Source organism: Rousettus aegyptiacus, unplaced genomic scaffold, assembly GCF_014176215.1.
Source record: "Rousettus aegyptiacus isolate mRouAeg1 unplaced genomic scaffold, mRouAeg1.p scaffold_m13_p_12, whole genome shotgun sequence".
Lineage (NCBI taxonomy): Eukaryota > Metazoa > Chordata > Mammalia > Chiroptera > Pteropodidae > Rousettus > Rousettus aegyptiacus.
The window spans coordinates 66,930,201-66,945,663 of record NW_023416287.1 but is presented as its reverse complement, the minus strand read 5'-3'; the positions used below and the strand labels follow the sequence as shown (position 1 = coordinate 66,945,663).

General features: G+C 38.6%; 1 protein-coding gene across 2 annotated transcripts in view; it reads right to left on the bottom strand.

The window, feature by feature from the left end:
• The window catches only part of MOCOS (molybdenum cofactor sulfurase), a 43,446-nt gene that overhangs the window by 7,907 nt on the left and 20,076 nt on the right, over nt 1-15,463 (bottom strand). For both annotated transcript variants that reach the window (XM_016127306.2, XM_036229967.1), the window contains exons 9-12: nt 14,439-14,601; nt 8,619-8,697; nt 5,906-6,027; nt 2,029-2,134 (exon numbers count right to left, since the gene is read on the bottom strand). In XM_016127306.2, the coding sequence (XP_015982792.2) occupies nt 2,029-2,134; nt 5,906-6,027; nt 8,619-8,697; nt 14,439-14,601 (470 nt within the window). The remainder of the gene's footprint in view (nt 1-2,028; nt 2,135-5,905; nt 6,028-8,618; nt 8,698-14,438; nt 14,602-15,463) is intronic.

Below are 15,463 nucleotides of genomic sequence, written 5' to 3'. Positions count from 1 at the left end.
GTGGGGGGGGGGGGTGATATTTATTTCCTAACTTCCATCCTGTTTGGAATTTTAACTAGCATATACTGTTTTTGTGATTCTTGTTTAACGCTTTTGTCTACTGCTATGAGGTCTCATAAAATGGCTCTGCACCTCTATGCACCCTCTCCCCCAAAGAAAAAAGCCCTGAAAAAGCATCTGAAAACATCAACAAAAGAGTATACTGTATGATCCCATTATATTGAGTTCAAGAACAGGTGAAACCATGGTGAAAAAAGTCAGAATAGTGGTGACCTTCAGTGGGGTTGACCAAGGGATGAGGGTAGAGGGAGATTTCTGGAGTACTAGAAATATTCTCTCCTTGATCTGGGTGGTGGTTACATGGGTATATACATTGGTCAAAATTCATTGAGCTATGGGCTTATGATTTTTGCATCTCATACTTCAATAAAATTTTTTAAAATTACTTTAAGTTGCAGGGGAAATCCTGGAGCATCACTGGAATTTGCCCTGGAGACAGAACTGAAAGGCTCTGGGGGAGGATAAGGGGTCGTTGGCCCCTTCCTGACAGTACATGGAGTATGAAAATCCAGGAGCAGGTTGACTGAGTAGCTTTGTCACTGTGTGCAGCGCCCATGATCTCCGAGGACTACACTTTCTTCATGTGAAATGAGAGGGTTAGCACTTTCCAGTCCTAACATATTCTGATTGTGGATTTACTCTCCAGATTATAAATCCTCCCTCTGTGCTTTGTAAAAGGGAAAGTTTTATGTCCAAAACTTACTGTGGTCGACATATACATGATAGCGCCATAAGATTCAAACATAGAACACAGAGCACCAAACAGGACCCCCAGGGACCATTGCCAAGTACTAGTCATGGGGCCATTCCTCTTACCTTTGACCACCTGTCCCACCTACCTTCTGCCTGTCAGCTCTGCACTAAACCAACCGGTAGAAAATGTGCTCCCCTCCTGGTAGGAACCAGGGTTGCAGCAAGCCTATCCCAAATTTCTATCTTTCCACACTAAGAATCCCAGAAAACTGCAGACCTGCTCTCTCCAAGGCTCTGGGTGTCAAAATAGAAGGGTCATGTGGTGCCGAGAAAGCTCAGTGACCACCCAGGGACCGAGCCCTGTGTCATAATTCTACTCCCAAAGAGGGCAGGCTGGGACATGGCAAGGGAATGCTGTTGTATGTTTTCACCAATGACTATAAATAGAAATTACTACAAACAGCCCACCTTTGTCATTTTTATTTGTACATGTTTGCACAGGACCATGTAGCACATGACAGTCACAGACTGCCTAGCTCGCAGTGCTGACAGGCATGTGCACACCCTTCCCTGGCCTATGGACTACAAATGAGCAGTCCAGCTCTCACATAACAGTTAATTTTTTTTTCTTGCCTTAGTTGTCTGATTACCTTGGGACTCTAATTTCCTCTAAAGAAGAATGAGGGAGATTGGACCAAACAATCCCCCTTCTAGATCTGACTTCCTAATACTGTAAGGTCCCTTAAGAGAGCACTGGGTAGGAGTGAGCAGGCAGGGATTCTGTCTGATGGTACAAACAAACAATACCTACAATTATAATTTTAAAGCTTTCATAACCACTCTTCTTTTCACTCAAAATGACTGTGGAAGTAGGGCAAGGCTCCTAGGGGACAGGGGACAGTGAGAGGGTAGGCAATGAAATTGGGTCAAGTTGATAGCAATTCCATTAAAGCAAATGTGAAGAAATGTAATGATTAAAAAATGAGAGTTGGAGTTATTCAAAAAGCATCTTGCGGACATCAAGTTATTCAAAAAGCATCTTGCAGGCATCTTGCGGGCAACATTGGAAGATAAAAGAGAACACTCAAAGATTAATGAGAACTTGCCTAAAGGGCTTTGTGACTTCTCTGGGCCTCAGTTTCTTAATGAAGAGTGTGGACTCCATGACTCTTGGATCTTTTCTCCCCAGGTAGGTGCCAGGCTCATTTGCAGGGGCAAATGTTTACACCTGTGTGCTATTCTGTGCGGAAACATTGAATAGCAAAGGGATCTTACCTGGCATTTAATTGCTGCTGAAGCTCCAAAACACTGGATCTGTTTATCAGCAGATACTGGGCCTTATTTACCAGAGAAAGAGTGGCTGTTGTACCAGCAGATTGACCTAAAAGTGATGGAATATTTAAAATAAGAGTTTCTAGATATGGAAATAAGAGTTTCTAGAAGTGTTCATTGATGGATGAATGGGTAAAGAAGATGTTGTATATATATGTAATAATATTGCATTGTGTGTGTATATGTAACAATTCCATTATAACAAATGTTATACACACACATACATATATACAATGGAATATTATTCACCATTAAAAAAAAAGAAGGAAATCTTGATATTTGTGACAACATGGATAGGTTCTTAAGGGCATTATGTTTAAGTGAAATAAGTCAGACAGAGAAAGGCAAATACCATATGATCTCACTTATATGTGAAACTTAAAAAGCAAGAACACAAACAATCTCACAGATACAGAGGACAGATTGGTGGTTGCCAGATGCAAGAGGTGGGGGTGGGCAAAATGGGTGAAGGGGTCAAAAGGTACAAACTTCCAGTTATAAAATAAATAAGTGATGGGGATGTAATCTACAGAATGGTGACTACAGTTAATAATGTATTGTGTATTTGAAAGTTGCTAAAAGAGTAAATCTTAAAAGTTCTCATTATAAGAAAAAGAATTTTTTAACTATGCGTGGTGATAGATGTTAACTAGACTTATTGTGGTAATCATTTCATAATATATACAAATATCAAATCATTATGTTATACACCTGAAACTAACATAATGTTATATGTTGATAATATCTCAATAAAAAAGTTTTAATAAAAGTTTATTTTTTTAATTAAAAAAATTAGAGAAGAGTTGCTTTCTTGCAATGCAAATGAATCATGCTCCACTGACTTGCATTTTTAAATAGTAAAGACTATTTCCACAAGAGGAAGAAATGGTGCCCTGGAAATAAAAATGTTCCGAGCATAGTTCAAACCTCTCGAAAACAGAAAACTCAAAAATGAGTTCCTGATATATTCTGCTAACAATCTGAAGAAAAATAAAATGCTGAAGTGAAACTATTCCAGCAAAGACTTGGCAGCGACATACAGAAGAGGAGAAATGGGGTGGGGTGGAGCCAGGCACCCTTCCCAAGGCTGCCGGGGAGGAGGGCCTTGATGAGGGCCACAGGCCCAGGAGAGTCCTCTGAATCTACACGGGGAAAAGCTGGGTTTTGCCCTTGGGTGAGTGTGAGATATCGAAGTTAGAAATAAATAATACAAGCGTTAAAACTACTAAGGTGGAAAAAATGAGTGAAATGAAATATCAAATGTGGCCAGAAATGCTGGCAGCCTGTCACCCAGCTTCCATCTCCCCTGCGTTGGGCACGCCATCTCTGTCTTTAGCCAAGAGGTTGATAACAGGGGCTAGCTGGACCAAAGCCTAGCAAGCTGACTCCAAACTAGGTATGAGGACTCCGAAGTACACGAAAATAGATACTTCTAAGAGAATCACTTTTCAGACCCTCTACTTCCAAATGTCTTCTTTGCGAAAATGGCTCTGTCAGAGGAGGGGGTTACAATCCCTCCCCATAGAAGGTCCTTCTCCCAGTTCATAGAGGAAAGGCTACATCTCTCTCTCCTTTGACACATCACCCCTAGGGGCTAAAAATCTCCAGGGTATAAAACAAAAGCCCCATTCAAAACCCTAGGGTCTGTGCTGAGAAAATAAGTCTCTAAAGCTTGGGTGAATGATCCTCTGCAGGTCAGATGAGTTCCAATTCTTTGCTCTCCACAAAACTGCCACACCTAATTAACTTGTCAAGTGACAGATGATTCAAGTCATCTGAATGTTAGATCCCTGTGTCTCAGAAGAAAGGTTTGAGTGACAGTGTGTTAGCTAAACTCCTTTCATCCCCAGCTCTTTATTGACTGCAATAAGGTTTTTCAGAAGAAAACCAATGCTTAGCACCAGCTCTTCTGGTCATAGGTGACAATTACTCATGAATATTGGAATTAATGGTGGGCAGCTTAGCCATCTCATTAAAAGAATGTTTCAAGAATGTTTTCTCTTTATGTTTAATAATAATCTTTTGAAACTTATAATATATTTTTGTTGTTTTGATCAACTATGTACCATTAAAAATTATGATAAGAACTCAACCTAGAAGAAATTTCCTAACACTTAGACTCTTATGATCACAGTAAACTTTTAAAATAGTTATACATTTCAATTTATATATGATTTTCAATTTATAAAAAACATTTTAAATTAAATATGATAGGGTGATCAAAGAAAGATTTTCAAGCATAAACTGTATAACTAAAATAAAATTTTGTCATTGAAATATAAATTGAAGAAGAAAAAGGAAAGACCAAGAAAAGACTATGTGTTCATATATTTTTAATAAACATTCAAGGGAATCAAATCACTATGGTATTGAGATTCCACTGGCTAATATTTAAAAGGGTGATATACAAGCTTTAATTTAAAATGAATATAATTACAATATGCTGGAAATCTCATCCTGTGCAACTATTTAAACTACTTTTATAAATTTAGATGACAATGTAAATATGTATAAGGAGGTAATATAGCTTTAAAAAAAATTCTTCTAAGGTATAACAACACAAAAATGCTTGGAGATCTGTGACCTAAATGATCAGAAACCTCTCTTTCATAAATGACTTGAAGTGATCATGTCTCCAATCATGTCTTTAAACTTATCCAGGCTCAAACACCACCAGCTCACCTCTTCAAAAAAATGAGCATAAGTTTATTCCCTTTTTCCATCACATAGCAACTCAAATTCTTTAACAGCTCATGACATGAAAAATTATCAAAACTTGGAAAAGCCTAAGTAGATTACATCCTTTGATTCCTCTGTCATACATTTGCAGAGTCATAGCTTCATCTGTGCAGGTCCCAAGACCCTGTTACTGGTCCCCATATGGTCAAAATGCTGTTTGGATTTACAAGCCAGTTTCTCTTGAGAGGCAATCAGTAGGCAAGGTCATCTCTACACAAACCAGTAATGTAGCAATGATCTATGCCTTCATTTATCTTGAATTTACTGAGCAACTACTATGTACCAGTTGCTGTTCTAAGCACTGGGGAAGCAACACTGAACAAAGCAGACAAAAATCCCTCACAAATCTTACGATCCAGTAGAGGAAATGCAGGACATACACACGATAACTGAGAAAATGCTTGACCTATAGGATGTGAAAAGTGCCACAGAGAAAAATAAAACAGGGAAGGGTGCTGGGGAGGTTCCAGTAGGAGCTCTGATTTGAAGGACAGCTGTCAGACGAGGCTTCCCTGAGAAAACATTTGAGCAGACACCTGAAAACAATCTCTCCTTCCCCTGTGGCACTGTTAACTTACAAAGCACATTCTTCTCTGCTGTCTCACTTCATCCTAAAAATAGCTTATGGCAGGAAGATTGTCACAAAACATTTTAAAGTCCAAGTAATCGAGTTCTACAGAAGTTGAGGAACCATGAGGCTCAAGAATCTGCCAAGGTCTCGCAACCATTTAGAGACAGAACCAAGACTAGAAACCCAGGTTTTCTTAGGATATAATGAGCTACCAATGATTTTATTTATCGATATGAAATTGTGCTTCTAAACATGCATGGCTGAGGCAGAGCACTTGAGCAGAAGCCAAGTGGCTGGCTGGAAGCCCACCTCGGCCTCTCAGGGTTCTTCTCCTAGAGACCACACGCAGGTCCTGATGACCTGGGGTCACCACAGCACCTTTCTGCAGAAGACTGATCACCCCACATGAGCAAACAGATTGCCCTGTAATTCTGCTTCACAGGCTGATTTTGATGTATGCAAGGGTGAGCCTGAGTTCCTGCCCCCTATACCCAATCTGAAACGTGGTACCTTTGCCGTGTTTCTTCGCATTTCTTTGAAAGTTTGAACTTTGTTTGATCAAGTGACATGGACGGCCCAGGAACTCTGACAACCAGCTTGAAATTTTTTCTCCACAATCAGAAGTATTTACCCTGACCCGAAAAAGAGAGAGGGAGAGAGAGAATAGTCAATGTTACATAGTATTTCTTTAAGTAATAGCCTAATGGCATGGCATAGCATTGCACAGCATCACATCACATCACATCACATCACATCACATCACATCACATCACATCAAATCACATCACATCATATCACATCATCACATCGCATCGCATCATTGAGCCCCAGCCAGAAGGAAGCCTAAAGTGACAGGTGTGCTTAGGAAGCTGCAGGAAGACATCCAAGCCACAGAAAGACCTAAGAACTGGGCCTGTGCAAAGCTTTCAGATCAGATAAAAAGCTCTCGAAAAACCTTATTTATCTGAATTACAGCCACTGAAAACCACAAACCTTGGAATTTGAGACTTTCCAGAGCATTATTTTGCTTTACGAAGCTCTCAAACCCAGGCATGTTTTTTTACTATGGGCCTGACTATAATATGTTTCCTCACAGCCAGACTATGCAGACTGATGTATTCAGTTTGTGAAAAGAACATTATGCCTATAAATTCCCGATATATGTACATTTATTGATCTGGTTTTCTAAAAACTGTAATCTCTTAGAATTTTTAAAAATAATTTTAAATTTTAAGAAATTTAATGTACACATCACCAGAATTTATAATGAAAAATTGTTAATATCTTATATCTTAAGATACATATTATTTGAAACCTACCTTATCTTTAATTTTTACCAGAAAAACACAATTGCCTTTCTTTGCTGAAAGGGAAGGAAATAATGAAACCTCATTTTGCAGCACATCCTCTCTGGTGCTTTGAGAAAGTATACCACATTCCATTTTTATTATATTAAGTATTCATAGTTCCAAGCATAAGAAACCTCTAGTTATCTGAAAAGCTTTATGAACCGGAAAATAGCATCTCTCTCAGATGCAGCTAAACGAAATGTACAACCAGGGATGGGCCTCAGGAGCAACTGCAGGCATTCCTAAATGGCTATATTTCTTTCTATGTGAAGATTTGAGATAGTGACATACAAAAATGTTTGCCCAAAATTCATTGCCCTAACTCGATGTGGTACAATGAATGTTTATCAGCACAAGTACTGGTGAAAGGATACATGGTGTGCTCAACTCTTGACCTCCAGGATGGTCAGGGCCCATGACGCTCAGTTATGCCGAGCAGGATCATCACACTATTGCCTTCGCACCTTTCCCGAAGGTGTAGCCCTTCATCGCCCCGGTGAGATCCAGGCACCCTAATAACTTGAGTCCAATTTAGATGTAGCTTTAGTATTTAACATATCAGTTCATGATTTACATGATGGTATATGAGGCAGTGTGGAAGGAAATGTACTGTTTCCATATTACACAGTATCACCATCTACCGAGCACAAACATTCCCACTAATGAGCTTATTGTGATAACTAATAGATGATTAGCATTTTTAAAGCCTTCTACTATATATAAATCCTAGTGAACTGTTGCTAGTTAACTATTTTAGTATTGGGGAGGTAAATTGATTGGGATATTAGATGGGTTAGTTCTCACAGTCAGAAATTTGCATTCCACGTGTTTTGGGGTTCAGATTAGATTTAGATAAAAAGGGATGCAGGCATTTGATATATGCAATAAATAGATTTATAAACATTCACAATAAAGAAAATAGAAATGCTACCACATTCAGCCTCACTTTCTACATTGCCTAGAATTTAACAGATGATTTATCATCAGTAACTGAGGTTTGGTAATAATCTACAAATATATGGAATATAACTTACGAATTATCACCTGATAATTATACAACCTGAGGGACATCATGATACCCCCTTCACCCTCAGCTTCCACATCCAATCCATCAGTTAGTTCATGTAAATCTACCTCCAGAATATATAGCTGACACCCACCTGATTTTCTCCCTGACCCTGGTCCAAGCCTCCATCTTGTCTCACCTGTGTTACTAACACAGGTGCTCAGCTGGTCATCCCACTTGCACCCTAACCCCCTACAACCACCAACCAGGCTTCGTAATGTGAATCAGGTCCATTCCCTCACCACCCACTCCACTGTGGCCACCCCACCTGAGCTCCACCAAGCCTCCTCCAAACTGTTCTCCACATCACCCCACCTCCCCCACACCACAGTGTTCCAGGCTCTGAGGGAGCAACACAGACTGAGTTCCATTCTCCCAAGTCAGCATTCCAGTGAGAGGGACTGAAGATAAAGGTTGGGGGAATAATAATAAATGCCAAGGAAGAAACTACGACAAGGCAAGCAGAGAGGGAGGGGCTGATTTCTGTGGAAGGTCAGGTGACCCCTCTAAGAGGAGTTCTTTTCAGCAGAGACTGGGCGGAAGTGAGACTGACAGAGGTGAGGGAGCGAGCGCTGGGGAGGTATAAGCAGAAGAAGAGCATTTCGAGAAGAGGCAACAACGAGTGCAAAGTCCTGAGGGGAGACCATGCTAAATAGGTTTGAAGAACAGCAAGGAGCCAGCGTGATGAGAGGGAAGCGCATGAGGGGGGAAGGGCAGCAGACTGGACGGAGGACACAGCAGACGACTCTTCCCTCTCAGCGTCCCCCTGCAGAGGGACCTGAGATTTTCACCTGCTTCAGAGCCTCACCTGTCCGCACAGACTTTGCTTTGGCAAATCTGAGCCTGTTCACCATTCTGCTCAAGAGGCACCTCTATAGGCTTCATCCCTGATGAACAAAGGTTAGAGACAAACATTATCACACAAAAATGACAACTATGTAAATAGAAGTCCATTATCATGAAATATACAAGATTTATTGTGACCCCAGAAATTGGCTGAATCAAATAAGTGGGTCTCGGAAATCTCTTTATAACACAGAGATTCTCTTCAGCATGATCAGTACCACCAATAGCATGTCCATTGAGCAGCATTCTCGTGGGAGACCCTGCCCTGGGGCAGTCACATCCATAGTCCCTGGAATACTATAAATCTCTTTGAAAGTTTTCTCTACCTCTGGATGACTCCACATCCCGAGGTCATTATTCTCTTAGCTACCTAAAATCCTTTAGAAATAGGCAGGGAGAAGGCTCAATCAGCACAGAGTGTCAATTCCCAGTGGCCCCTAGAAGTCAGCATCGAATTGGAGTACTGCACCAATCTCATTACCCCCAAAAACCTGCTACTATGTCGGTGAGGTTGGGAAGCTATTTTTTTTTAATTGTTATATAATCATCATACATTAAAGGAGTATATAACATATGTATGTAAGTTTAAAAAATAGTAATAATTAACACTTTTGTACTCACTACTCAACTAAAGTGGTATTCATTCTTTAAATAAAATTAGAGTGAAATACGTGGATGAAACTAAAAGAAACTGAGCCGATGCCATGAAGGAGTGAAAGACCTTTAATGACGGCTGGAAGTGCTGAGGCCCTCTGCCACTGAGCACTACAACTCGTCCTCCAGGAGTCATTAAAAGTATAAGGAAAAGGCATGAAGCCAAGACTCCTAAGTAGAACTTGTGAAGGCCCCTACTTGTGAAGAAAAGAAGTAGGACCTCCTCCCGTGTGACCCACGTATGTCTCCAGCCCTCTCCAAGTTGCTGCCAGTCACACTGCCCAGCAGCATGACCCAACCTGCACCTTAGGTAAGAACATTATGCACATCTGCATCCCTGCTCATCCTGGTCCTGCTCCACCACACACAGCGCAGCACTGTGTACACAAACTGGTACGTGCCCTCGTACTCACAAGCTTTAGATCACACCTGCTGCCCAGGCATGTGCCCATCACAATAGGCTTTACACCACCATGAAGAGAAGCAACAATTTGTGTCACAGATGTTCCACCTTATATGTGCACAGCCAGGTCCACACTCCTGTCCCTGGATGGGGAAAGCCGGAAAAGGAACTAATCCAGGAGAAGGAATGCACTGCACTGAATGAATATAGATGCTGACATGTCAAAAGGATGTGTATGCACCCACAAGGGAGAGAAGTAAAGTGAGCTCAGAACATTGGTTATGAGGAAGTAACCACAGCATGTGGAAAAGTGTCAGGGCACAAATGTACCCTTGGCAGCCAGCAGGAGGCTTATGCTCAGCTTCTTTCTACCTTAGCTAAGACTCTGCATAAATCGCTCTACTTAAATCATATAAAATCATTTCTATTGTCCTCAGATGCTTTATAAAGGTCATTACAAGCCTCTTGTTAAGGCAATGAAATCAGGGGACCCTACATGCATTGAACTCAAGGGGCCCATCCCCAACAAAGTACATGGGGGCTGAGGTCATGCCATATGTACTGTCCCTGTGCTCAGCGCAGAGATACAGAGGAATAAAATAGCCTGATGTCTAGACTCAAAATGCCTAAAATCTTTGAGTCCTACACATAAAGCCATTATAATGCATGTTTCATTGTTTATTAATTAGTTTGTCCTTTCATACATTGTCAAAAAAGGCTTACTACACCTGCAGTGGTGGAAGCCCCTACAAGTGAGCAAAATATCTGATGCATGTGGGGGACATCACACCACCTCAAAAAGTGCTGCTAATTTGGATTAGAAGATAATTGAGTATTCGTAGCTTTTTCTCTCACCCTTTCCTTACATTCTGGAAGTCAGGATATATATTTTTATGCTTCAGAGAATAGAAAGTGGAGTAATCCACTCAACTGTTTTTGAATGTTAATATCCTGGGTACTTGAACTTGAACAAGAAAAGTACAATAAAAGAAGGTAACATATCAATCTCACTAATAAAAATAGGCGTAAAAATACTAAGCAAAATATCAACAAACTAAATGTATCAAAAAAATTATTGCTAACTAGTGTTTTCTCTCCCCCAAGAGCGCAAGGATAGTTCAGCACTAGACAATCTACTAATATAAAATGTCACACTAATAGAATACAGGAGAAAAATATGACAACCAATAGATGTAGGAAAAGCATTCAGTAAGAATTGACTATTAATCATGATAAAATTGTGAGCTAAATAAGGAAAAAACTGATTTAGCCTGGTAAATCAAATCAATCAAATACCTACAATAAACACCATTCTTATTTTTGAGACTTTAGAAGCATTCTATTGAAATCAGTAACAACAAAGGATATCTTCCATCCTGCTCCAACATTATATGAGACAGCTTAGTCAATGAAGATAAGAAAAAGAAAAAAGGGAAATAAAAATTAGAAAGGAAGATATGAAACTGTCAATATTAGAAGATGATATGCCTATTTACCTAGAACAAACAAGAAAATCTTCAGACCAACTAATAAAACTAACAGGAATTCAGAAAAAGTACTGGACAAAATATTGATATACAAAAGTCAATAATGTTTCTATATGGTATTAATAACCAATTAAGACATTTAATAGAAAAAAATAGTATTCAAAATACTCCAATTACATAAGCAAAAAATTATCCAAAATTTTTCTGGAAAATATTATTAAATTTTTGAAGTAATGAAAGAAGTCTTAAATAGAGACCTTATTTACATATAAAAGACTCAATATTATATGACATAAATTCTCCTGAAATGAATATATGACATTACAATCAAATTATGATTGTAAATATATAATTGCAAAATATGTGATTTTGCAATCAAAATCCCAACAGGACACACTAATGAAAATACAGAGATTGTCAAAATGGATTTTAAAAAGCATGAGCCAACTGTATGCTGGATACAAGCCACCCACTTCAAATATAGTGACACAGGCAGATTAAAAGTAAAATGGAGCCATCAAGAAAATGCAAAGACAACCTACAGAATAGAAGAAAAAAAATTTAAATTATAGATCTGAAAAGGGACGTTTATCCAGAACATATATAAAGAATTCTTAACTCAATAATTCAAAAATAAATAAACAAAGAATTTGAATGGATATTTTTCTAAAGAAGATATACAAATGACTAATAAACACTTGAAAAGATGGCCAACATCATTATCTAGGGAAATGCAAATCAAAGCCACATGTGGTACCACCACACGCCCACTAGGATGGCTATTAAAAAACAATAACAGAAAATAACAAATGTTGAGCAGGGTGTGGAGAAACTGGAACCTTCGTACATTGTTGGTGGGAGTGTAAAATGGTGATGCAGACACTTTGAAAATGTTAACAGTAGAGTTACCATAGGACCTGGTATTTCTACTCCTAGATATATACCCAAGATATTTGTGCATAAATATACATAGCAGCATTATTCATAATAGCAAAAAAGTGGAAACAATCTAAATATCCACCAACTGATAAATGGATAAAAAATATGGTATATCTATTCAATGGAATATTATTCAACAATATAATGATCCTTGAAAATATTATGCTAAGAGAAAGAAGCCAGTTACATATTATGTGATTCCATGTATATGAAACATCCAGAACAGGTAAATCCATAAAAACAGAAAGTAGATTAGTGGTTGCCAGGGCATGGGAATGAGGTTGAAAATGGGGAGTGACTTTAAATGGGCATGGTATTTCTCTTTTGGGGTGAGGAAAATGTTCTAAGATTGATTGTGGTAATGGCTGTACAACGCTGTGAATATACAAAAAAAAAACACTGAACTGTATACTTTAAAAAGATACATTTTATGATATGTTCAATAAATATCAATAAAGCTAGAAGAAATCAATAAAAGGGTATAAAATGATATAGCCTGCAAATATTAATCAAAAGAGAGCTGAATGGCTATATTAATAGTAGACAAAGAATTTCATACTTCACAGAAAAGAAATAAAGAAAATTACCAGGTATAAAGAGAAACATTACTTAAAGACAATAATTCACTGACAACACAATAATACTAAACAAAGCAAAAACTAACAGCACTAAAAGGGAAAATAGACAAACTCACAATTATAGTTGGGGACTTCAACACTCCTCTCTCAGGAATCAACAGAACTAGTAATCAGAAAAATCAGCAAGTATATAGAAAAAGAGCAAAATGGTACAGTCATTCTAGAAAATGGTTTGGTAGTTTCTTTTAATGGTAAATATGCACTTATCATACAAGCCAGCAATCCACTTCTGCATATTTATTCTAAATAAATGAAAACTTCTTTTCACCTAAAAACCTATACATGAATGCTTACAGCAGCTCTATTCATAATTGCTCAAAAATGGAAACAACCCAAATGTTCATCAACAGATAAATGGATAAACACATTCTGAGATATCCATAGAGTAGAATACTACTCGACAGTGAAAATGAATAAACTATTGATACATAAAATAACTTGAATATCAAAGGCATCGTGCTGAGTAAAAGGAATCAATCTCAAAACATCACATGCTATATAATTCTATTTATATAACATTCTCAAAAAATAAAACTGCAATGAGAGAGGACAGATCTCTGTCAGGTGTTAAGATGGCAGGAAGAGAAGGACAAAAGTATAGCATGAGGGAGTTTTCTGGGGTGACAGAACTGTTTTGAGTCTTGATTGTGGAATGACTATGCACATGTTAGAATTAAAGCTGAGAATAGCTAAGACAATTTGGAAAAATGAGGTAGAAGGCCATGTTCTACCAGATATCATGACCTGTTCTATAGCCCTAGTAATAATACTGGACTATTGGTTCAAGGGAAAATAAACCACTGGAACAGAATAGAATATCTATAGCCAAGAAACACAATTGTGACTATGTGGAATGCGATTACCACAGAAGTATAGCTACAAGTTAGGAGGGAAACTGGAATATTCTATAAATGGTAAGTAAGATGCGGAAGAAGGAATGAGACCAGAGAAAAGAACACACGGAATTTCAGCTATAACTGTAATGCTTTTAGTTCTTAAAAGAAGGAGGAGGAGGAAGGGAGGAGGAGATGGAATCTGAAGCAGATGTGGCCAAATGTTAAGACTGTTCAAATTGAATGCTGTAATTGAGTATTACATTATTTTTTATACCTGTGCTGTCAAACATGGTAGCCACTAGCTACACTTAGCAATTCAAATTCATTAAAATTAAATTTAAAATTTAGTTTCAGAGTCCTACTAGCCACATTTCAAGTGCTCAGCAGCCCCGAGTGACTGAAGACTGCCGAATTGGACACTATAGACACTGAACATTTCCACCATTACAGAAAGTTGCATTGGACAGAGCTGGTCTATACTTTTATATATGTTGGATAGTTTATACTAAAACTCAGCATGGAAGACTTAAAGCTTCCTGTACATATTACAATGAGTGAAGGAAATAAAAGAAATATAAGTGAAAAGGACATTATATGATTCAAAAGTTACACCTGTTCACTTTCAGATTGCACCATCAGACCTTTACCTCTCCCCAGAAAATTCCCACAGCACAAGAGGAGCAAACTTTTTGTTGTCTTTTCTAGACATCATTTCACATACTTTGGGATTATTTTAATATTTGGAAAAGCCATTATTTTGCTTTCATAATAGTATAAGAGCCACTCTTGACACCTGCATTGTGAATATGAAGCCAGTTTTCACACCTTTGGCTTTGATGACCATGATCCTTTGCTGCAGGTCAATGAAGGGCTGGATCAGGCAGAGCCGGGGCTCCTGCTTCTGACTCAGGCAAATGCCATTGTGATTCACAACCATCCAGCTACGGTCATATAGCAGCCCTTGCTTTCCTAGAGGCCACCTGGTCACCTAAACAAAAACACAAGCACATTTTAGGCCAGGGCTCCTCAGAAATGATCTTCACGTTATTGCGCAGTGACTACACAAACACAGATGAACTTGAGGAATCCAGCACGTAATCTGGAAGGAAGAAAGGGAGGAAGAAGAGAAAGTAAAGCAAAGAGCACAATGCAAAAGAGACAGTGCAGGACCTAGATACCTTCCACTCACCCCACAGATCCACTTTCAGCCCTTCTCCACTGCAACCTGTTTTTTTTTTTTAAGTAGGTAGTGCCTGTACACGGTACAACATTCAGAGAGACAAGAGTATACATGAAATGTAAGTCTCCACTCCACCCCTTCTCAGCTCCCCTCCCCAGGCTCCACCACTCCTGCTTTCTGTATTCTTGCCACAGTGATGAATGCCTGAAGAGACAGATCCTGATACTATAGACATATTCCTTGCACAATTTTTGGCTACCCTGGAATGATCACTGAATTGATCCACTTTAAGTATTCAGGTTTTCCTGAATTCTTCATATTTCTACAAAATTAAAATATAAAGTATGCCCAGTGCCCAGATCTTGCATTCTAATACCATTCTCCAATAAAAAGAATCAGGATTCCTTGGAGAAATGGTTGATTCCAGGGATGGGCCGGGAATACACAAGATGAGCCAGGAGCATCTTGCAGTGCTAGAAAATTAAGAAAATACTTAAAAATCACAACGTCAAGGGATGAAGGAGTCATCTGAAAGTGTGCCCCATTGCCAAAATTGGAATAATAATAATAATAATAATGATAATAAATATTGTAGTATCTGATTATTACCTAAAGTAAAAAAACAAATATCCATGAGTCTATAGTAATATGAATGAACGAATGAATGAAT